Source organism: Rhynchophorus ferrugineus, unplaced genomic scaffold (assembly GCF_030347505.1).
Source record: "Rhynchophorus ferrugineus isolate W39M unplaced genomic scaffold, kcgeb_rfMv2 rfM2, whole genome shotgun sequence".
In the NCBI taxonomy this organism is placed as follows: domain Eukaryota; kingdom Metazoa; phylum Arthropoda; class Insecta; order Coleoptera; family Curculionidae; genus Rhynchophorus; species Rhynchophorus ferrugineus.
In genome coordinates this window covers 42,396,330-42,422,221 of record NW_027472581.1, presented here as the reverse complement: position 1 = coordinate 42,422,221, position 25,892 = coordinate 42,396,330, and the positions used below count along the sequence as shown (strand labels likewise).

The 25,892-nt window shown below is 33.1% G+C and overlaps 1 protein-coding gene across 2 annotated transcripts; it reads left to right on the top strand.

Moving 5' to 3' along the window:
• Positions 1 to 2,704: 2,704 nt before the first annotated feature.
• On the top strand, positions 2,705 to 4,244 carry LOC143192079 (uncharacterized). Of its 2 annotated transcripts, XM_076397568.1 has the most exons (3): positions 2,705 to 2,917; positions 2,975 to 3,142; positions 3,245 to 4,244. In XM_076397568.1, exons 1-3 carry the CDS (start codon positions 2,728 to 2,730, stop codon positions 4,108 to 4,110), a joined length of 1,224 nt encoding a protein of 407 aa, XP_076253683.1. In that variant the 5' UTR covers positions 2,705 to 2,727; the 3' UTR covers positions 4,111 to 4,244. The 2 variants fall into 2 exon arrangements, with proteins under 2 accessions (XP_076253683.1, XP_076253682.1); XM_076397567.1 differs by having other exon boundaries at positions 2,705 to 3,142.
• The last annotated feature ends 21,648 nt before the right edge of the window (positions 4,245 to 25,892 follow it).

The window sequence follows — 25,892 nt, the reverse complement described above, 5'->3', positions numbered from 1 at the left end:
CATTTTTAATGCCAAGTGTAACTTACATTAGATATGCCTAGTGGAAGCTTAATTTCAAATTAATTTATTATCATTGTTCGGTTTACTTGCATCAATACATAAATAAAATGAGTGCGGGTTAAATACATCAGTATGCATTTTCAAAATTAAAATAACGTTAAGAGTACGTTGTCTAACAGCTGCATTGCCTCTACGTTGCTATGATCTTCTATTTTCCTGCGTGTTCTAATTTCGAGGACATGCTACAGTTCTTTTTTAGTTACGTATCTATAAGCATTGGCAATTAATTGATAAATATTGTTTTGGCAGTGTTGGATTAGTAGTTGGTATGATGTCTTAGTACAACCCCATATATGCACCCTATATGTTAAGTCCAAATAGGCTTTATTATTGACTGATAAGCAGACGCTTTGATTTTAAGCCATGTTAGGAGATGAGATGTATCCATTTTAATTAGCTTTGGAAACTGTCGACTGAAAACAGTCGAAACAATCGATAATCAAAAAACACGGTTCGACTGTTTTTATCAATTCGTGATGTCAGGCGAAGATGAACGAATCCTTTCCTGTATAAATTTTGAGAGAGGAAAGGACAGAGATAATTGTTTGGGGCAGTTAATTTTATATGTGCTTATAATTTTCAACGGTAATATAAGCGAGACGGAAATATGTAAATGCCTTCACGTACTAACATTAAAAAATAAAAGAAAAAAATTAGTTACTGTATACTATTATAATAATAATACATAACATGCAATTTATAATTTAATTTTAAATGAAGTAGAATTAATTGTATATATGAATGTTCTGTGGATCTGTAAAAACGGAATTTTTCTATGTAATGGAATAATACTCCACAAACGTTTTATCGTATTTTAATGTGTTAATTGCTATTTTAAGTAATATACTATAATAAATATAGACAATACAATATAACTTAAACAAAACCTAAAAACTAAAGATGTACAATAACCATAATTACGATATATTAACATATACCTTATCATAAAAAAACTAATCCATAATATAATTAAAGATGATCTGAATGAAATGATGTAAATGTTTTATTTATTATTGAACAAACATATTTTTTAACAAAAATCGACAGAGTAATCGCAATATTAGCTATTATTGCCATAAAAACAGTCAAAATATTTTACTATTTATCATTCCCAATTTTAATCTTTTACCCTATTACATTAACAATCTTCAAAAAAAATCGTACCAAAATGCTGCTATATTAATAGACAATATATTATTTACAAGTACAACCAAAAAATCACAAAACTACATATATCTTATATATAAAAATGAATCGCAAAATATGTTCCTAAGCGCATAACTCAACAACGCCTGGACCAATTTGGCCAAATCTTTTTTTAAAATGTTCGTTGAAGTTCAGGGATGGTTTTTACGGCGAGAAAAATTAGAATTATTGCTGGAAAAACCCTAAAAATAGCCCTTTTTGTTTGAATTTGTTTCGTGTATCAGTTAACAATTCATCTGTCATCTGTCAAAAGTCATCTGTAACAGACAACTTTTTTTTTTTAATTTGATATGACTTGAACTCAAATCCTTTTAATCCGTACGAATTGTTTTATTTATTTAAAATTTTTTATTTGTTTAAAATTTAATTCAAATTTTAAATAAATAAAACAATTCGTACGGCTTAAAAGGATTTGAGTTCAAGTCATATCAAATTTTAAAAAAAAAGTTGTCTGTTACAGATGACTTTTGACAGATGACAGATGAATTGTCAAGTGATACACGAAACAAATTCGTATATCGTGTTTTGTGCAGAGTGTTTAGTTAGTTAGAGTTTGTTTAGTTCGTGATTAGTGAAAAAATAATTTATATTTGATATGCCTCCTATAAGACGAAGCAATTTAGGTAGAAGAACCAGAAATGCTATAAACCAAGCTAATTACCGATCTACTCGTACTGCACAAGAACGTGACGACGGAAATGAACGTGAAAGAATTCGGATATCACAAACGCGTGAAGCGCGAGCGCGACATTCAACTAATAATCGCGCAAGTTTGAATCCAGCTGCTTTCAGTTACGATGTGTCAATTGACTACAGTAACTACCAATGTGTTGTTATTGGTTCTATGAACTTGGTTTGCTCACACTGTAAGGCATTAAAATACAAAAACGAAGCCAATGGATTGTGTTGCGCAAATGGTAAAGTGAAATTGATACAATTGGATCCACCACCAGAACCATTGTACTCATTGGTTTCAGGAATAGGAACAGATTCTATACACTTTTTGACACATATTCAACAATATAACAATTGCTTTCAAATGACTTCATTTGGGGCAACAAATGCAGTTCGGGAAAATTTTATGCCAACTTTCAAGGTATGTATTATAGCAGTTACTCATAATTATTTTAGCGAACAAAATTTTCTGTCACCAAAGTTAAGATGTGTTACTAATCTTCAATTTCTTAATCATTACGAAATATATCACTTAGTCATCATATTATATGGTGATTCAGTTTCAGTGACACTTTTATTATATTTTATATTTGATAGATATTAGTTAAAACTAAATATATACTTTTTAAGATCAAATATTATTTAAGTTTGATCATTGACAATCCATTAATTTATACCACACCATAATATTTTTTTTATTTACAGATACAAGGGCAAATATATCACAGAGCAGGTTCACTGTTACCAGTGTCAGATAGCGACAACAAATTCCTGCAAATTTATTTTATGGGCAATTCACCACAAGAAATTGATCTGCGTTGTGCACATAACAATTTAGTAAAACGGTCTATTGTAGAACAATTACAAACTTTATTTCATCAACACAATCAATTGATTATATTGTTTAAAACTGCCCTGGATCTGATGCCATCCGATAATCACAAAATTGTAATCAGAGCTGATAAAACACCTGCAGGTCAACATACAAGACGTTTTAATGCACCAACTATTGATGAAGTTGCTATCGTTGTAGTTGGAGAAAACTTGGAATCCCGTGATATTGTTTTACATCGTCGGAATTTTCAATTACAACCTATAAAGGAAACACACCGCTCATATGATGCACTGCAATATCCCATTATATTTTGGCAAGGTGAAGATGGCTACGATTTATCAATAAAAATGATAAATCCCATTACAGGTAACTAAAATATTAGTTTAGCTATGGCGATAATATCTCAGTCACTATATTATGTATTTTAATTTTATATTTGAATGTTATTAAAACAAAATCTGTTTACAGGTTCTGAAACCAACAAAAAAGTCAGTTCAATGAACTATTATTCATACCGCCTAATGATTCGGGAAAATGCAGATAATCACATATTGAAATGTCGGCGATTATATCACAAATATGTTGATGACATGTATGTTAAAATTGAAACGGAGAGATTAACATTCATCAGGTTGAATCAAACCAAACTCCGATCTGAAGAGTATATTCACCTTCGAGATGCGATTAATACTGATGGAAATGCACAGAATGTCGGTCGGATGACTATTCTTCCAGCAACATACATCGGAAGCCCTCGGCATATGCACGAATATGCTCAAGATGCCATGTCGTATGTTCGTCATTATGGTACAGCAGATTTGTTCATCACATTTACATGCAATCCGCAATGGATAGAAATTAAGCAGGAGTTATTACCTGGGAAATCATCCATTGATCGTCATGATATTACAGCCAGAGTCTTTAGACAAAAGTTGAAATCTTTAATGAATTTCATCGTAAAACATAATGTGTTTGGTGAGACACGCTGCTGGATGTATTCTGTGGAGTGGCAGAAACGAGGATTGCCACATGCACACATTTTGATTTGGTTGGTTGAAAAGATAAGGCCAAATGAAGTTGATGCAGTGATATCAGCTGAAATCCCTAATGTACAAGTAGATCCTGGATTGCATGAGGTAGTTATCAAAAACATGATACATGGTCCCTGTGGAACTCTTAATCAAAATTCACCGTGTATGATGGATGGTAAATGTTCAAAACGATATCCACGGACATTAATATCGGAAACAATTACTGGTAATGACGGTTATCCATTGTATCGTCGCAGATCGACAGCAGACAATGGAAAATCAACAATTGTCAAATTAAATTAACAAGATATTGAAATAGATAATCGTTGGATTGTTCCATATTCACCCATTTTATCAAAGACATTCAAAGCACACATCAACGTTGAATCTTGCCATTCAGTGAAATCGATTAAATACATTTGCAAATATGTAACCAAAGGGAGTGATATGGCTGTGATTGGAATTGGTGCAGGGAATTCTAATGATGAAGTTACCCAATACCAAATGGGCCGCTATGTCAGTAGTAATGAAGCAGTTTGGCGAATATTTTCTTTTCCTATTCATGAGAGACACCCTTCTGTTGTTCACTTAGCTGTGCATTTAGAAAATGGACAAAGAGCGTATTTTACAGCACAGAACGCAGTACAAAGAGCTGCTCAGCCACCATCTACTACATTAACCAGTTTTTTTGAGACATGCCAAAACGATGATTTCGCACAAACATTGCTATATTCTGAAATGCCAAAATATTATACCTGGAATCAATCCTCAAGGAGATTTATACGACGGAAACAAGGAAAACCAGTTCCAGGATATACAGATGTATATTCCACCGATGCGATTGGTCGAATTTATTCAGTACATCCAAGCAATGATGAATGTTTTTATTTACGACTGCTATTAGTCAATGTACGTGGCCCAACATCATTCCAACAGTTACGAACTGTTGATGGTGAATTGTGTGGATCCTACAGAGAAGCCTGTCAACGTTTGCAATTGCTTGAAAATGACGCTCATTGGGATCAAACTCTCAATGGTGCTGTAATATCATCACACACTCATCAAATACGAACATTGTTTTCTATAATCATATCTACATGCTTCCCATCAAACCCAATTGATTTGTGGATGAAGTACAAAGATTATATGTGTGATGATATTTTGTATCAAATACGGAATAGAATGGGAAATCCAAATATACAAATCAGTGAAGAAATTTACAATGAAGCATTGATTTCAATTGAGGACATGTGCTTGATAATGTCAAACAAACTATTAATTCAATTAGGCCTGACCGCGCCCAATCGTCCAATGCATGACGCTTTTAACCAAGAGTTGCATCGAGAAAGACTGTATGATCTCAACGCTTTGAAAGAATAAATTCAAACAAATCTTCCACTGTTAAATGAACAACAGAAGTATGTATTTGAAACTCTTATGAAAGTAACAAATGATGAAACTGGAGGGATTTATTTCTTAGATGCACCTGGTGGTACAGGAAAAACTTTTTTTATTTCATTAATATTAGCAACAATTCGCTCACAAAATAAAATTGCACTTGCACTCGCTTCGTCGGGAATCGCAGCAACTTTGCTTGAAGGTGGTCGAACAGCCCATTCAGCACTAAAATTGCCATTAAATATGCAAAGCAATGAAACCCCAACCTGCAACGTTTCGAAGAACTCTGCAATGGCAAAGGTTTTGCAGCAATGTAAATTGATTGTTTGGGATGAATGCACGATGGCACATAAAAAATCTTTGGAGGCTTTAGACAGAACCTTAAAAGATCTACGTAGCAATAATAACCGATTTGGTGGTGCAATGATTTTATTAGCAGGAGATTTTCGTCAAACATTGCCAGTGATTCCACGATCAACGCCAGCTGATGAACTCAATGCATGTCTAAAATCCTCCAATTTGTGGAAACATGTTAAAGTACTTCATTTAAGCAAGAATATGCGTGTCGAGTTGCAAAATGACCAATCTGGAAACATATTCTCTAAACAACTCATTGACATTGGTAATGGCAAATTTCCTATAGACATGTTGACGGCTTGCTTTTGCTATGACTATAAACAAGTCCCAGGGGCAATCATTAAGTGTTTGTGGTATTAATCTAGAAAACCCATGTTTCTCACATGGTCAATTGTATGTTGCCTGTTCCCGTGTTGGAAAACCATCAGATTTGTTTATCTATGCGCCAGGTAATCAAACAAAAAACATCGTATACCACAAAGCAATATAATGATAATAATAATAATAATTATGATTCACATGATTAACAATAAAGCGATTACTTACTTTTCAATCCTTATATATGTTTTATTTAATTATTTTTTATTCACAACGCCCTATCACCAGGGTGATGGTTCTGTTCAGGAGAATTTTTTAAAATACGTAGGCACAAAAACTGCCACATTACAAATCTTTTTGACAGGACGAAGTCTGTCGGGTCAGCTAGTTACATATAAATTTATTTAAGTATAAATTGGCTACCTTTTTGTCAAGGTCGCGGCTAGGACGACAGAGCCAGAACTTTAAAAATCAGTCGAACGAAACAAGTAGAACCAAAAATAGTAACTAAAAGTACGACTGAAATGTCGATAGTAAATAGTCACAAAATCAGCTGGACCGAAAATAGCCACTGAAAACAGTCGACTGAAACAGTCACTGGTGAAAAGTAGTAAAATCACTCGGACAAGAATTAGCGACTGAAACAGTCGATAGTAAAAAGTAGTCAATTACTAAACAGTCGATAGTCAATTTCAGTCGATAGTTCACAGCACTAATTTTAATCTATAGTCGAGATGGATACCTCTGTATTTTGCTGATTCTGCCGAATGCCTCAAGTGTTATATGTAGTAAGGTTTTTTCATTCCTTTAGTCTATTTGTGGATGTTATACACTACTACTCGTATTTTTTCTATTACCTTTATTGCGCATGATAAGTAACTTATGCAGGAATGGCCGCAACCAAAATGTATGGGTTTTTGGTAATTTTACCGATTTTATATCACTTTTACTCAATAAGTCTCCGGTTTGACGCATACATGGCACTCTTATTAATAGATACCTGAGAAACTTAAATTCCATTCCAAATATTTATTCACTTTTTACTGTGCTTCCACAAATAGTTGCAACTTTATATAATTTTCAGAAAAAATAGATAAAATGAAATACGGTTAAAACTTAAACTAGTTCAAAGTTCTACAAAAAGTTGTTCTTTATTGTTCGTATTGACATATTATGTATCTTCAGACATTAGTTCTAGCAACAGTTAATCAAAAGACTTAAATTACTTTAAAAGCTTTATGTTATATAGCGCGATTAACACAGTGGGGACGTAATGTAATTAGTGATATGTTTGCTTTGTAAGAGTCTCTTTTACATTAGAATATGGTTATTGAAGGTGTACAGTAATACAGTAAATCGCTGTAGCGACCTTGAGGCATGTCGAATTTTACATCGTTAAATTACACCGTGAACAAAGTACCTAGAAATTTAATCCCAAATGTTGAACACGGACGGAGTGCCAGCAGCACCAACTAAAACACGATAACGAATAGCTGGCAACCCCGAGACGTTTATCTGGGATGTTATTGAAGGGTATTTCTATTCATTCAGTAACCGAGCATCGTTTGGTTTAGACGTGCCATCATCGACTGCCCAAGCCTCGTTACCAGATAACACCGCTGCCATCCGTTTTATATATTTTGTTTTTTCCACATTTTTATATTACTTCAATAAATAACGGTCTCATGTAAACACCACTGTTTCATTTCGTCTTGTCTCCATTCACCGAAACCCTAAAGTGGTGACTCTGACGTGAACTTTCGCAAAATTGGGTTTGGACGATTTTGGTTCGATTCTACTTTGTTCGTTCAGAATCACATTCTTTCAAACATTTGTTCCTCATTAAATTTTATTTTAGTGCTGGAACAATGAACCTTAAATTTCATTTCATTATTTCCATTTCACATTTTTTAATTTTTTTTCCAAATTTTATTTTTTTCACAATCTTTGAACTCTTAGATATTTTGCCATCACTATTTAATCATTAGCGTCTCGACTAAATATTTCTTTCGGCACTATGTTTAAATCATAATGTCTACCCTCGCTCGTCGTCTCCGTCATATTGGCAGACATTTTGATTTGAAAGTCTTTGGGCAGCTTCGGGCGGATACCGTCGTTATTTGTTTTTTCTGAATTACCGTAATGTATGTGACTACGGATTAGACACAGAGTAGCTCCAGAAGCTAGGTACCGATTACAGTCACCGTAGACTCGTCATGTCTTCGCCGAGGTACCAGAATTGCCAACATCCCGTCGTCGAAGAAAAGAAGCTACCACGTGGTTGAACAATCGATCAGCGCCGATTACGGTTACCCTGTCCGAAAAATAGCTTGTTTTCAACGTCGTCGATGTACCACATTCAAGTGCTAAAGCAACGATGAAGCAACGGTATCTGTAGGACCGAAAGATATCAACAGCCGTATCAGATCGCAACTGTACCACCACAACCGTTTTGATTTATCATTTGTTTCAAAGCCCTTTTCATCAGCACATTATATTTGGTATATCAGTATTTTGTATTTGATTTTTTTTCATACATTTTTGTATTTTCAATTATTTAAAATAATTGTATGTAAAATTCTGGCAGGGGACTATTGTAGTGGTATACGGTACGATAACGGTGAACAAAGTACCCAGAAATATAATCCCAGATGTTGAACACCGGCGGGGTGCCTGCAGCGCCAACTAAAACACGATAACGAATAGCTGGCAACCCCGAGACTTTTATATGGGATGTTATTGAACGGTATTTCCATTCATTCAGTAACGGACCATCGTTTGGTTTAGACGTGCCACCATTGACTGCCCAAGCCTCGTCTATATATTTTGTATTTTCTACATTTTTTATATTGCCAATAAATAACGGGCACATAATGTAAACACCACCGTTTTATTTCGCTTTACCACCATTCACTGAGCGATATCAGTTTACCCTAAATCGCGATTTTGTTTTCGTTCAAATACATTAATAAAATAATTATGTAATAAAAAATTAATTAAATAATTAAATAAAATAGTTTTGATGTAAATTCAAAATGTTTAATGTAAGTGTCAAAAACACGTCTAGTCTATGGATTTCCGCTACAAACATGCACCTCAGGGTGCAAGATGTATTAAAGTTGTGGTGAACTCACAGAATGTACTGGAATTTGGACAAACGCACACACAAGCTTGGTCAATTAACATTGATGACGAAATGGTTTCTAGATAACGTCAATGATGGATCTATTTTGAGATATGATATTTGTTAAATATTGTCTTTGATACATTTGATAAATAAAAAATTTGATTTGAAAAACGACGAGTACGTCGGAGGAACGTTTTATATAGCCCTACTAATATGTACGGTCATATTAACTATAATCATATAATCATAACTATAGTATCAATATGTTAAAAAAATCTTATTCTGATCTTATATCTTATCCAGATAAACCCCAGTTGGTAAAAAAGAGTTATACTTAAAAATAGTTTTTAATTAAAATAAAAGTTTTTATTTTAAACCCTACGCCTTCCCTAATTATATGTATATAATGGAGATCCGTAAAGCTCTTTTTATATTTGACTGAATAAACTGGACATTTCGAAAGGATAATTAAATTATAAAAATTTATGAACTGCCGTAAAAAAGCATCATTTACCAATGGTTTCGAGACCTAGACGAAACGGAGAAAGGTCACAACTGTATAATAAATTATTTAACTCTAATTCGGGTACGACCTTGATTTTTTCAAGTACCCACCTACCGTCTTTGAAACTTAAATAATCAAAAAAGATTGTTTTGAGGATTTCCGTATTCTTTTTTTATTAATTTGTCGAAGGTACAGGTATCGTTTTTGTTTCTAGTAAGACGCTTAAGGTCAGATGGCGACGGTGGCCTATTGCTTTGTTATCGATTTGTAATTCTTTATATCGTTGCTGGCCTTCTGATTTAAATTTCGGCTTTGTGTACCCTGTTAAATTATTGATATATTTAGTTCAGGGCAGTAAAAACTATTTGGGTGAAATTTTGATATACTTAACATCAATTATCTCCAGTAAATTTTAGTGGGTTTCTAGATTTATGTAATATTATATGTGAGAAAATTTTTCAAATATTTGATTGAACCGATATAATCCTTGATATTAGCCATCTATTATCCTCTACCAAGGTAATTTAAATTATTAACATTACTTTTTTTCTTCAGTATTCTTGTATGCTCAGTTATGATTTTGTAGGAAATAATTATTGTATGAAAGGTTGGAAAGTGACTGAGCTGCCGAAACCTGGTGGACCATAGAGGAAGAAACTATATACTATTTTAATGTTTAATCGTATGATTATAATATATTTAGGTTTTTCCAAATGAATGATGAATATTTAGTGCTTGAAAATGTTGCGTCTTAATACATATATTTCATGACCTATTAAAACAATAAAAAATATATATGGTTATGAGCTCTCGAAGAAGACAGCGGGTGGTCTTCAAACAATCATCAGCTGTAGCCCGCAGGTTGTAACTTTGCAACGGTTGTTGCAGTCCCGTTGTTGGGCAGTTCTATTACAAAGCAGTTTTACGGTTGTTCACATTTCTAAATAGTTGCATCGGAATTACTTCCTAATCAATATACAGGGAATGGACAAAATGATATATGTCATATACACAATATTTATTTCTTAATAAGGTGTTGACCATTTATTTTTAACATTGTCTGCTTTAATGATGTTGGAGATGAATATCTACTCCTTATCCTCTACTCTAAAACCACCTATATCTCCCATAAACTGTCCGTTGAAGATATTCTTGTGCTCCTCAAACCAAGACTGAACCTTTTTTTTCTATATCTATGGCTTATATTCGTATAATTGGAATATAGCAGTGTTTGACGGTAATATGCTAGTTACAATAGCTAGTTAACTCATTTATTAAGCATATCGAGATATTCATTCGCAGTAATCCAACTAGTGATGTGAATGTGAATGGAACCTTCACCATGCTTGACTATAGGAAGCAAGCAGTCCGGACCATAGCCTCATTTTGGGGCAATATAAACATAAAATACTTGGCATATAGACTGAGCAATACATCTACGTCGCATTATTTGTACAGAAGCAATGTTGCCAATATGCAACGAAATATATTATGTGCATAATGTGCATATTATTTTTTCTATCCTGTATATGGAGATCTCAGCATTATTTATGTCTTTTTTGGAACAACGCATTAATGTTTAAGTTTTCGAAACGAAAAACCATTTCGTTTTAATTTTTTCAATCAATACAAAATTGATAATTAGAACGAATTTATGAAGGTCTTAGAGACGAATACAACATTCACCAATAGCACTCAAATAATTCCTCTTATTTTCTTTCTATTCAGTGTTTGACTCAAGCTCATCAGTTGCAAAGAGTAATTTTGATTTTCCATGATGGTTGAGATTCGCAAATGAAAGAAAATGTTTCAAGTATGACTTGACTATATATATGTATGACTTATAGCGAATTTAATCGTATCTTAAAATATACTTAAGGTAGAAACATTTCCGTGGTCTCTTTGATTTTAAAACTAACAGAACCTCGATTAACGAGTGTAAGTCAATATAACAAAAGCACAATCCGATAATCGAAATCCCCTGCAGAATTTTTTAAATGTTTATCTTAAAAAATCTACTCTCAGCGGGGTTCAGCTGGCCTCAAACTAACATGCTGAATCCAATTTCAATAAAGGGAAATTTTCATAAAACAGGAAAATCAATTTCTATTATTCTTGATGTCGCCATTACGTGTTTGGAAATTATTAATCGCTGGCTTTGGGAAGCATTTAGTTTTGGATGGGGAATTGTTAGATAAATTCATTAGTATGGTTCAGTATAAACCTGCAGCTTTGATAGGAGTCACCCAAAGAGTTAGTTTCATGTCTTCTCATCGAACGAAAATATATATAGCTTGTAAGATGGGTTTTACATTTTATGACGGTGTCTACATCACATTGTATTGACACCATTCAGCTCCAATGATATATATCTAGGATACGGAAGTTTATTTCGAAAACCATTTAATTTTTATTTTGAAAAAATGAGCTCAATAGCCCGTTTGATTATGAAATGCAAAAAAAAGTATGCAAAGTAGCCCTCTAAAATAACATAAAAATCAAAACCTAAAATCAAAATCAAGTTTGGAAAGAAATTGTATAATGTAAAAATCTAAATATTTGGCTGCAATGGCAAAAATGGTTTTGGACATTTTTATTTTAGTTTAATGTTCATAATTCTTCAAAGTAAACGAAAATAAATTTGAATCAAACTTCCAACTACCTAAGGTATTTAAGAAACTCCTACTGAAATGATTAAAACTAATTATAGAAATGAAAAATATAATGTCTGCTCATTAGTTTGGTTTTATGAACAAACATTCAACTATTCACCAGGTGCGTAGAATCACAGACGTCAGTGAAACGGTTTGCAAAAACAGAAAAGTTTACTCACCTTTATTCTTAAATGTGGTCAATCTCTCGAAAATGTTTGGTATGAGTATTCACAAACTTGAAAATATGTTACCAAAGCAGGAGACTGAATTCCTAGATTCTTATATCTCTGTCAGAATGTTTAGAATCAAACAAGAATAATCCTATTTTAAAACAAATGTTAAAGCAGATGATATATCTTAATAATCGATGATGATATTGCCATACTTAGTGTTAGAGATAGTGGAGAAGAAGCAACTGGAAAAATACAACAGGCAAATCGCTGTGTATAACTGGATTCAGACATGGTGAATAAAAGTTAACCTAAGTAAATTGGTGCATTTTGAATTTACATATAACAAAATTTCTTATACAATACTCTTATTCATTAACTAATACTATGGCTCAATTAGATTCGTAATTGGATTGTATACAGAGATGTAATGAAAATGAGGCAAATAATAGGTATGTTTTATCAAAAATTATAAATTGCATTAAATTTTGTGTGTGAATTTGCTCTTCGGGAACATGATGCGAGCTATATTTACCAGAATCCGGGGATATTTCATGGACTTATTCATTTTTCAACTGAAGTAGATGCAACTCTAGGTGAGCACCTAAAGAATGGTTCAGTATTTAAGGGCACCTCCATAGAAATACAGAACGATCTCTTACTGAAGTGTGTAACGAACAAATATTGAGGAAATTAGTAAGTCTTCATTTTTGGCGATCATGGCGTACGAAACATAATCTTGTTGCTGCAAAATCTCAACTGATTATTATTAGATAGATTGGTTATTTTTAGATATGTTCTCGATGCTAAACTAACTGAGTGTTTGAGGGAACTACTTAATTCCTGAAAAATGTGATGCAGAAGACAGAAATATGAAAGAAGGATAGAAGGATCCTGCGCTCCAACCCGTTGGAACTTGGAATATACGGACTCTTAATGTTGTGTGCGACAATAGAAATTATCTCATTGAGTGTATTAATGAAATAGAATATTAATTCTCAAGCAACACAGTCTGTAGTGCAGCAGCCTTTATTGGCGGTACATTAAATCTTTTATTACATCTTCAATTTTTGGCTAACTTTTTTCGATCATGTGATGTCCTACATAGACATCCTTTTTAACCAACTGCAGCCGAGAAAAATGAGTACAGGAATAAGAGAGCCTATCGATATCGTGAACGCAGTATTATTCAAAGTCGAAATGATATTGATAACATCATTAGTGAAGCATCAGATATAATAAGTCATGAGCGTCCGGGCAACAGTAAATTTGTTCACCGAGCTTCTGCTTTAGAGGTGTGTGATGTTATAATAAATTGTGCAGAAGATCGATTTCATTTTTAAAGAGCATCTTGTAGTTGCATTAATTTTCTTTTCGGAATACTTTGAAGAGTATTGCGGCAAATTTCTATGGATAAACTCACTTCCATATGTTCCTGTTATCCGGCACCTGATAAAGTATGATTGCAAACTGAGCTACCAAATATTTATTTAAAAGATGATTGCAGCATATTATATGACGCTGTATCTCCTCTAAAATGTTTAATAACAAGCAATCTAAGAGAGATGTTAAAAGAGAGTAGAAAGGTGGTAACAACTCCCATGACAACATCAGAGGCCGAAAGGTGTTTCCGTTTTTTTCACGTATGCGCATCACAACGTGTCTCAGAAATTCAATAGCCGAATGTCGTTTAACAGCTCTTTCCATGCTACCTTTTGAAAAACAGTTTATCTTCGAAATAAACAATTTTAATTTGGTGATTACCACATTTGCGAACAGAAAAGAATATCGAATGGACTTAATTTATAAAAAATAGGAAGTTTTTTTTTCAAAAATTGCAGAACACCTTAAAATTTGTATCAGCAGGAGCCACTGATTTATAATAACAAAAATGTTTATATTTTTTAAAATTCAAAATAAAGAGAAACTATTCAATTCAATTCAACTTATTCAATTTGTTCTGTTATTAATTAGATAATTCTAAATTCAGACCATTCTAAAATCTATTAAAATCGCCTTATAAATAAGAGAAACATTACAAGTCATGGGACTTGATTAAATCTCTCTCGATCGATTAATTACCCGCCAAACGAGTTGGCAAATCGACGGTTTTCGGTGGTATCGGAGAGTACCATTTTCAGCGGCACCACGCAGCACTCTGTACCGCGTTCATCAATCGGCGTGGTGCACCTCAAGACACCTCGCCTAGGCGGAAGCGGCGCGCAAGCTGGCGACGTGTGACGCTATTACGCAACAGCGCCGCACCACGACCTTGGTCAAGTTATAACGGAACTCGCAGCGGCTGTCAAGGTCGTTGCCAATCAGGAGCGTTCGTGAACGGACGCCAAGTCAATTGGACTGGTTGCAATGCTACGACGATTGTGTTTCGTTGTCCTTGTATGCATGTACCGCCGACCATTGTTAACGTTAGACAATGTAAATACGTCAGTTGGGGCTTCTATTTTAAATATTAAATAGAATGATTGGAATTATTTATGATACATTTTTTCCGTTTTGTAATTTATGAACAGTGTTTTTTCTGTTTTGCCTCGTAATAGTGAACAACATGCATTGTTAACTATTATTTCTTAATGTTTCGTTTTCTTTGAATTGTAATGTCAGCGCCTATTTTTATAATTAGACTGTAATCCTTTCATTTTGTGACAACTTTCTATGTCTAATTCGGTTTATCTGTTTAAGCGGTTTATTTTTCTCTCTTAGTAACACCAGTTTAAATTGATTGTTATGTAAATTACTAAGCAAGTCGTTAAGTATTCATAACAATAATGTTTATCAACTTGTATTTTTATTGATATGTGTTAATATCTAAATTTAGATGATATATTATGAACATTATAGGCAAATTACTTTACTAGTAAACTTAAACGTCATTTAAACTTGTTGCATATCAATATATTAAACAAATACTCATTTAATTTATTTATATAGATATAATAGGTCAATTGAAAAATCCTCGGCCTACCATAGTAAAACACATTTTTTGGCAAAATTAGTTTTTTTTATTCAACATAATTCCCTTCAATGGTCATACACTGATTATAGCGACCCTCCAACTTTTCGATACCATTTTCGTAGTTTGATTTGTATTTTGCTTGAAAATAGGCCTCAGTTTCGGCGATCACCTCTTCATTGGACAAAATTTCTTCCCAGCGAACATTCTTTTGAGATCTGAGAACAGAAAATAGTCACTGGGGGTCAGATCTGGAGAATACGGTGGATGAGGAAGTCATTCGAAGCCGAAGAAGTTTTCACTGACTTGTGACACGGTGCATTGTTTTGGTGAAGCAGCACTTTCTTTTTCTTAAAATGCGGCCGTTTTTTGGCGATTTCGTCCTTCAAACGGTCCAATAACGCTATGTAATAGTCGCTGTTGATAGTCCTTCCTTTTTCAAGGTAATTGATGAAAATTATTCCATGCGTATCCCAAAATGCAGACGCCATAACCTTGGCAGCCGACTGTTGCGCTTTCCCACGCTTTGGAGCGGGTTCATCTTGGACTTCGGAGTGAAATAATAGACCCATGTTTCATCCATTGTCACATATCGACGCGAAAACTCGGGTTTATTACGCTTGATCATCTTCAAACACTGCTCCGAATCATCAACTCGTTGTTGTTTTTGGTCAAAAGTGAGTTCGCCCGTCACCCACTTTGCACAGAGCTTTCTAATATCCAAATATTCGTGAATGATATGATGTATACGTTCAGTTGATATCTTTAGAATAGACCAATTTGATTCAATTTCAATTTACGGTCATTTAAAATCATTTTGTGGATTTTTGAAATGTTTTCGTTGGTAACAACCTCTTTTGAGCGTCCACTGCGTTCACCGTCTTCGGTGCGCATTTTACCACGTCTAAACTTTCATACCAATCCTTGATGGTTGGTTTTCCTGGGACAGTGTCTCGAAACTCGGCATCAAGTTTTTGCCTCAACTGAATATTTTCCCTTCAAAAAGCAATATTTTATCAACACGCACATCCTTTTTATCAATTTTTTTCACAATAAGAAAGGTTGCTTCACTTAAAATGTTATAATTCACAAACTAATCATCCGACAGTTGTCAAATTTATACGCACATCTTTTGAGGGTTAGGAAAAAACTAAAAATCATATGAATTTAATTCTAGTGTCAGGCCGGGGACTTTTCAATTGACCTATTTTTAGCTAAGATTTCTATTCAATAGGTAGAAAAATTGATAGGATATATATTTCCTGTGTTATATGTTACAGATATATATTTTTTAATAAATGTGTGAAACATATTTCATAGTTATTCGTTGTACAAATCAAGTAAAAATTCATAAGGCCAACATACATTTTTGTTCTGTTTACGTTTGTTTATAAATCCTTGAAATCAAGTCAAATAAGACATCACTATAGCTCGTTCAACGTTCAGTATTAGCCTTGTTTTAAATTATGATGCACCATCTATACCAAAAAGGCTTAAACGCGCCTAATTTTAATAAACAATTGATAAAAATGGATGATATATGAATTAATTCAACAAAGCAAAATAATTCATTTCGTAATTATGAGTTGTTTGATTAGTAAGTCTGAATTTTATGCTCTTTATTGAACTAATTGTTATGGATAATGAAAAATTAATTTATTATGATAAATGAAGAACATTTGGACGACGGGTAGAGTGTGAAGAACAAGCTAGAAAAATAAGTAAACAGATACTCCAACTGAAGAGACTTCAAAAGGACATTCTTGCAAATCATTTCTTTAAAAGCTCTTATCGCTCAAAATCCAAAATGAAATGTTTTACCTCATACAGCATAAAGCTTCTAACAGTATTCTTTCTAGCTAGAAACAACCGCAGAAAATAAAGCTTTATATCTAATTTTTGTCGTTGGCAAACATTTTAGCGAATAAGCGATGATATTTTTAATATCAGAACTAAGTGATGGTAAAAAGTTATAACATATCTAACGATACTAATGTTATTCGTCAGCTTTTAAGGCTTATGCTATTTCTTAGTATATTGTTTCAAGATTTATTAGAATGCTATTTTTGCACATATCCAGGATTTTGTATCATGCAGTTGTCGTGTTTCATTATACGTAGTGTTAATTACTATACCTGCTTTTCTTTTTAACATCCATTATACATAATAGCGTCTATTTCTTATTAGTGTTGGTGATTTGTTACTTATTTTTTAAAATTCTATTGAAATTGCACCTGTAAATATTTTTATATGATTCAACAGATACAAGTCATATCCTACGTATAATAACTTCTAAATGTAATCTAATTTGATGGCTAAAATCTGAAAAAACCTGAAGGAACATATTGATTGTTTAGGTATATAGTCTGGATATATTAGCTGTAGCTTGCATGTATTCTCTCCATTTTTTTATCTTAAAATTCATTTAATGAAATAAGTTGGTACAATATATATTAATAAAAAATAATATAATTTTTATCCTATATATTTATTTTATCTCTCTGGCAACATGACGATGCAACATATCTTTAATTATTTGGTAGCGATCTAAAAATCAATTCCTATTGGTACTACTTCGGCATTTGTAGTAACGTAGTAATTAGAAAGCTCTATTTCTGGAAAGTACTCTTGAAAAAATTTGCAGTTCGAGATACAACTTCACAACTCTTGCAACCTGTAACCGAGTATTGTTCTGCAAGAAAATTATTTAGCGTTGGTTCCTATTACTAGTCTTATTTTGTTTTTATTGTTCTGTTTGTTCATTTAATGCCGCTAGATATCTCGCAGTAATATTTTTGGTTTTTGTAGTTCGTAATATATCATATTTTGTTAATCCCATCACATGCACAGCAAGCCTTTTTGACTATGAATATTCGCTTCACTGTCAATGTAGATAGTTCCCTTGGATCAACCCATTATTTTTGCACTTGGGAATGTCGGAGTATATCCACTTTTCATCGCCAGTCATATTACACCTCAAAAGAGTCTTCTTTTTTGTGTGGCCTTTTTTGGTATGAAACCGTGATATTGAAACAATTCAAATTGACATTTTTAGTCAATTCGTAATATTTTTCTCTATCTTTAGATCAAAACCGACAATTGAGATAAAATAGAGCATCATCATCATGCGTTTCTAAAAGTGCTTTATGAGCGGCAGACTAACTTTCAATTCAGCAGACACAAATCAGATAACAAAAATGTAATGAATATGGAAAATATATTTTTGAGCGTTCCATGATTAATGTGTGTATACACAAATAACTCAATATTGTTAAATGAAATACTGTTATTTTACATAGAGAAATGTTAAATCAATGAATTTAACAGTTAGTTTAGGTTGTTTAAATTGGTACTTGACATATTCATCAATAGATATCTCTGATTAAAGTATTTATTTAGTTATTATTCGTTTTGATTTTATAAATAACGGTCATCAACATTGTTTTATTCTGCAATATTTGGATAATAATTATAAGAAAAATCAACCAATTACCGACATCTAATAAAGTTAATGTTTTTTATTTTCATTACTAGCTTCAAAATAATTAAATAAAGTATTGTTTGACAGTACTCTGCAAGCTCAAGAATAAAGAGTCGAAAGAACAATCTAAACAATTTGCATTCTCTGATTTTTTACTGACAAAGTTATTTTAGCTATGAACAAAAGAAGAATGTCTCACTGCCAAAATGTTAAAATAATTATTTTTAATTTGAAACAATATTTTCAATTAAAAAGTAACAGGTCAATTAAAAAGTCTCCAGCCTGACACATAGATGGCGATAATAGAATTACATCCATATGTATTTTGGTTAGCCCTAACCGTCAAAAGATGCGCGTATAAATTTTACAGCTGTCGGATCATTAGTTTGTGAATTATAGCATTTTGAATGAAACAACTTTTGTTAGAAATTTCACGTCTTGATGAAATATTGCTTTTTGAAGGGAAAACATACAGTTGAAGCAAAAGCTTGGCTTGATGCTGAGTTTCCGGTCACTGCCTCAGTTAAATCAACCATCAAGTATTGGTATGCTAAGTTTAAACGTGGTGAAATGAGCACCGAAGACGGTGAACGCAGTGGACACCCAAAAAAGGTTGTTACCGACGAAAACATTAAAAAAATCCACAAAATTATTTTGAATGACCGTAAATAAAAACTGAATGAAATAGAAGACACTCTAAAGATATCAACTGAATGTGTACATCATATCATTGACGAATATTTGGGTATGAGAAAACTCTGTGCAAAGTGGGTACCGCGCTAGCTCACTTTTGACCAAAAACAACGACGAGTTGATTTGGAGCAGCGTTTGAAGATGATCAAGCGTAATAAACCCGAGTTTTTGCGTCGATATGTGACAATGGATGAAATATGGCTCCATCATTTCACTCCGAAGTACAATCGACACTCATCTGAGTGGACTGCACACGATGAACCTGCTCCAAAGCGTGGGAAAACGTAATTGTCGGCTGGCAATGTTATGACGTCTGTATTTTGGGATGCGCATGGAGTAATTTTCATTAGCTACCTTGAAAAAGGAAGGACCATCAACTGCGACTATTACATAGCGTTATTGGAACGTTTGATGGTCGAAAAAGGCCACATTTGAAGAAGAAGAAGTGCTGCTTCACAAGACAATGCAACTTGTCAAAAATCCATGAATTGGGCTTCAAATTGCTTCCTCATCCACGGTATTCTCCAGATCTAACCACCAGCGACTTGTTCAGATTTCCTGTTCTCAGATCTCAAAAGAATGCTTGCTGGTAAGAAATCGAATGAAGAGATCACGACGAAACTGAGGGCTATTTTGAAGCAAAGGACAAATCGTATCGTAATCGTATATAAAATAGTATCGAAAAGTTGGATGGTCGCTATAATCAGTTTCTATAATCAGTCGCTATAATCACTCTTGAAGGGAATATAAAAAACTAATTTTTGGCAAAAAATGTGTTTTACTATGGTAGGCCGGGGACTTTTAAATTGACCTGTTAGATCAGTTTACTACTACCCGATCAGTTCCATTCCAAACACTTTTTGAAATAATAGGCCCATAGTAGCGTGCGTCATCAGAGGGATAGTGTCTTTAAATAGATCGGGTCCATAAATTTTTATTGCATAATTTGTTATTTTTGCCATTTCCAGGAATCGCACGGCAGAACTACAGCATATTGCAGCAAGCGCGAGAGAACGGTAATTTCTATCGAGCCAGTGCATCCCACTAATTTTTGTTGTGAAATCCAAGCCAGACATTCGTATTTTATGACATGTTCGTTAATTTTATTGCATCAGAAAGATTTTATTGCGAGATTTGTTGCAGGAAATAACTGTATGGGTATTAATAATATTCTTGATATGTGTTTAACATTAGATATATATTTTTTGCAACTATAAACACATGCAAATATTTTTAAATTCGTGAAACGTTGTATTCAATTTTTGGTCTACAATTTTATTATAATGGTAATAGAATGTTGTCCGTAGGCATTCTAGTAATAAATCTCCAATGTGGCTGGTATCATTATTGACAGACTCAATTGTTTTATAGATGTTCAAATATTCAAAATCAAAATAATGTATGTGTGTAACATAATTTTTTTATTATTATTATTTAATTTTTTTTGTGATGAAAATGCTAAAAAGTGGCTTGTATAAATTTTATGGGGACTCCATGCAGGTATCTTAGCTGGTTTGATACATTTAAACACAGTTGATTTAATAGTCATAATGCGGAAGGTTCTAGTGTGTATTTGCAATGAAGAATGATGAATATTGATGAATAAATATTGGTGAATACATTTAGAATATATAATTATTGTATTTATTGTATTGTTTTATTAGGAGATTTCATTTTAATAAAGCATTTATTAAGAAAAATTGCTACTAAAAATACCTTATTATAGACAGACATTTCCTCGAACTGAATGAGTGTTGTCATGCCAGGTGATGATTTTGTGTCTGATTCTTGTTACTGTTTGTCTTCTTTGCTACAATAGGTAGTTATATTTGTTCAGTTGACTTCGGTAGATATTTGGAGTAACAGTTTCATTTACTAGAATGAATACTCGTAATATACCTTGCTATCCTTCCGCAACAGAAAACTCTTTTTGCCTGCCGAGTAATGAAAGCGCTAAACTATTTATAATGATATTTTGCAAATGAAACGATAAAAATCACCGCCATTAAATCGTTAAAAATAAAACCGGAAATTGGGATATCATGGAGCAACATCACCACCAAGTTTCTAAAAGCAAAAAAGCAATTTTGAGCAGTTCATGATATCTATATATATTGAATAATCCAATAATAAATTATGAAGATGTTATTTTGTGTAGAAAAACGCCAAAATGGTCGAATTTAACACTTGATTATATTAATACTTCTTATTTTCACCTAATAGATAATAAAATATTAATTTATGAATATGTGTGTAGTAACATCTATGTTTTTTAATCTACCAGAGATTCCAAACGAAACTTAGAGGAAGACTGTAAAGGTATTGGTACTGTAGCGACTTTGAGGCAAGTCGAATTTTACATCGTGGAACAGTCATCAAGCTACCCAGAAATATAATCCCAGATGTTGAACACGGGCGGGGTGCCAGCAGTGCCAACTAGAACCCGATAACGAATAGCTGGCAACCCCCAGACATTTATCTGGGATGTTATTGAAGGGTATTTCCAATCATTCTGTACCCGACCATCGTTTGGATTAGACGTGTAACTATCGACTGCCCAAGCCTCGTCACCAGGTAACACCGCTGCTATCCGTTTTATCTATTTTGTATTTTTAAATTTTTTTTTATATAGCCAATAAATAACGGTCACATGATGTAAACACCACTGTTTCATTTCGTTTTACCTCCATTCACTGAGCCATATCATTTACCCTAAAAGGCCAACATACATTTTTGTTCTGTTTACGTTGGTTTACGTTTCGCAAAATTGGGTTTGGACTCGTGAATGGAGGGTACGTGCAACATGGTGTATTTTACGTGGCCGTTATTTTTTTTTCATCATTTTCAATATTTTTAATACGATTCATTTTCGATTTTACTTTTGTTCCTTCAACATTACATTCATTTAAACATTTGTTCCTCATTAAATTTTATTTTAGTGTTGGAACGATGAACTAATTTTTTTAAAATTTTTTGTCCGAATATTATTTCTTTCAAAATCTTTTGAACTCCTAGACATTTTTACATCACTATTTAATTATCGTCTCGACTAAACATTACTTTCGGCGCTATGTTTAAATCATAATGTCTTCTTTCGCTCTCCGTCTCCGTCATATTGGCAGACATTTTGATTTGAAAAGTTTTGGGCAGCTTCAGTCGGATACCGTCGTCATATGTTTTTCCTCAATTACCGTAACGTATGTGACTACGGATTAGTAACAGAGCAGCTCCAGCAGGTAGGTACCGATTGCAGTCACCGTAGACACGTCATGTCTTCGCCGAGGTACCAGAATTGCCAACGTCTCGTCATCGAAGAAAATAAGCTACCACGTCGTCGATCAAGCGCACCTCCCTCAGCGTCGATTACGGGAGCCCTGTCCGAAAAATAGCTTATTTTCAACGTTGTCGATAGAACACATTCAAGTGCCAAAGCGACGATGAAGCAACGGTATCTGTAGGACCGAAAGATATCAACAGCCGTACAAGATCGCAACCGTACCAACCACAACCGTTTTGATTTAGCATATCCAAATGTTTAAAACTATTTTCATGCATTATATTTTTTTGTTGTTTAAAATATTTGTATGTAAAATTCTTGCAAGGGAGTATTGTAGCGATCTTGAAACATTTCGAATTTTAAATCGTGGAATAACTGTCAACAAGCTCCCCAGAAATATAATCCCAGATGTTGAACACGGGCGGGGTGCCAGCAGCGCCAACTTAGAACATGATAACGAATAGCTGGCAAGCTCGAGACGTTTATCTGGGATGTTATTGAAGAGTATTTCCGCTGATTCAATGACCGACTATCGTTTCTTTTAGATGTGCCACCATCAACTGCCCAAGCCTCGTCTCCAGTTAACACCGCTGCCATCCGTTTTATCTATTTTGTATTTTCTAAAGTTTTTTGTATTGCCAATAAACAACTGTCACATAATGTAGAGACCACTGTTTCATTTCGTTTTTCCTCCATTCACCGAGCCATATCAGTTTACCCTAAAGTACATTATAAGTAAAAGCTGTACACAGCTAGGATAACTTGGTGAAGTGATAAATAATCAAAATATGTAAGATCTTTTTATAACGAGTTAGGAATTAATAATTTAGTTTAATAAGGATGACATTTAACTAAAACGAACACATCGCATTTTTAATATATCTCTAAAAGACTATTAAATAAATCAATATGGATAAAATCTGATAGATGCATTGCGGATGCAAGTGTACGTTTGCATTTTTATTTATTACAAACAAATATACTTAACGGCCATGCAAATGAAGTTGTAAGGTTTTTATGGTTTACAACCTGTGGCCGTCGAATGTCCATTGTGTTGTTTGTTAGGAAGTGTTGTACAAGGTGAAATACACAATCCAGGAATGCACCGAGAAAGGTTAAGTAGCAGTAGAAAGGGCAATGCGGTGAATGAAATTTATACGATTGACATGGCGCTATTAAATAGGTTGTAAATAGTATACTAAAGTAATTGCTTTTTGCGCAATAAAGTAATTATTCTTAGCATAGATTTAGTAGAGAATGGCCGCTATTGTAGTAATAAAATGCGAAATTCAAGATTAAGTAGTTTACTAGCATAACATCCTTTTCAATATTTCATTAAGTAACTCAATATAATACAATGTGGGGCAAAAGTACCGGTACTATTTTGATTGCCTATAAATTTCCTCAAAGAAGAGATAAGTTTAGTTATCAAAAAAGTTTATTTGGTCTTTAAATTTTTTTCTTTATAATGGAAAAATTATATCGGCTAAATGGTGACTCTGATTCGCTATGCCACTTTCGGCTCTTTTAAGGCATTTTTCATGACATCCTGCTACATCTGGGGCTGAATTTCTTCAATTTCGTGACGAATTATATAATATATCGAATAATATATCTTTAAGATGTTGAATATTTGGAGCTTATTCACATAAACATTTGATTTTAAAAAACCCCTTAAGAAAAAGTCTGGTGCTGTTAAATCCGGAGGTCTGGCTGGCCATGCTAAATTGCCACTTCGAGAAATAGGTCTTCGTGGGAAGACGTCATTCAATAATTGAATTGTTGAACAAGCTGTGTGTACTGAGGCCCCATCTTGCTGAAACCATGTCCTCTAGTCCTTCCTCTTCCATTTCAGGCATAAGAAAATTTCGAATCATATCTAAATATATTTTACCAAAACACCAATATATTATCTCATTGTTTTTCTCACATTTAGTTCATCAGTATTTAGGTTTAGTTTTAAAGATATGCTAGAATGTATACTGTATAAATATAAATTATATTTATTTTAATTTTTTTTTAATATTTCATTTATATTGCGTGTCATTGTGTGTGATTAATTTTGCATTACTTAAATAACTTTTTTTGTTTATTTTGTCGTATTTATTGCAATTTCATTTTTTAAGCTTTATTTATCTACTCCGTAGACCCATATAAACCGATAGAAATAGTAGATTATTAGTAGAAATATTATGTTATCAATTTATTTCATACTTTCTGCTAACTACATCTTATAATTACACTATCCTAAAAATTCAGGACGTTTTATTTAAATATATACTTTTTGGTAATCTTTTGAAATATCTGCAAAATCAAAAAATTATAGTTATAAAATCTGTATTACTGCTTTACAAACTTCGAACAAACTTCTTGCTTCTTGCTTTTGCTTCAAACAAATCCTGTTTTCATGTTATTTGACGTAAATATCCCATTGTTCCATAGCAATTTATAAAATTAGTGCAACAAAATTAGAACAATGTATTATTAATCTACACCTTATACATTTATTTACTATCATCTATGAAAAACGTGAAGCTGGTTTCGAATGAATGCGCATGAACAGCCCACACAACAATAAAAGTAATGAGTAAATAATAATAACAATAATAAGAAATGAAAAATAGTTATTTTATGTGGAGAAAAATGTCAAAACCCAAACAGTTGTTTCTATTGATACTTTGTATATTCACCAATACATATCAGTAATGAAAATACATCCTAACAAATAAATAAATAATATAAATAATATAATATACATAATATAAACATAGTGATAAAAATTTGGATATAATAAAGTTGTAAAAATGAATATGAAGCTGAAAGAAGCAGAAGTAAAATTAAATACCTAATGTAATAAAAGAGTAAAATGTTAATGAAGTGGGTCGAGTTTACCTTATTTTTGCTAAATTGTCAGTGCACTCACTTTTACGGGAATGCGTTTTATTTAGCCACACGTACGATGCAGATTTGTTATTCAAAAAGTGAGCTAATCAAAGATGGCTATTTCTACGAGGTGTAGAATGGCGCTGACATTCTGAAGGAATCACATGGAGTGCGATGCAGTTTCATAATGCTAATGTGAATTGTGTCGAATGAATTAAGTACCCTCTAAATAATTAACATATTTACAGTCA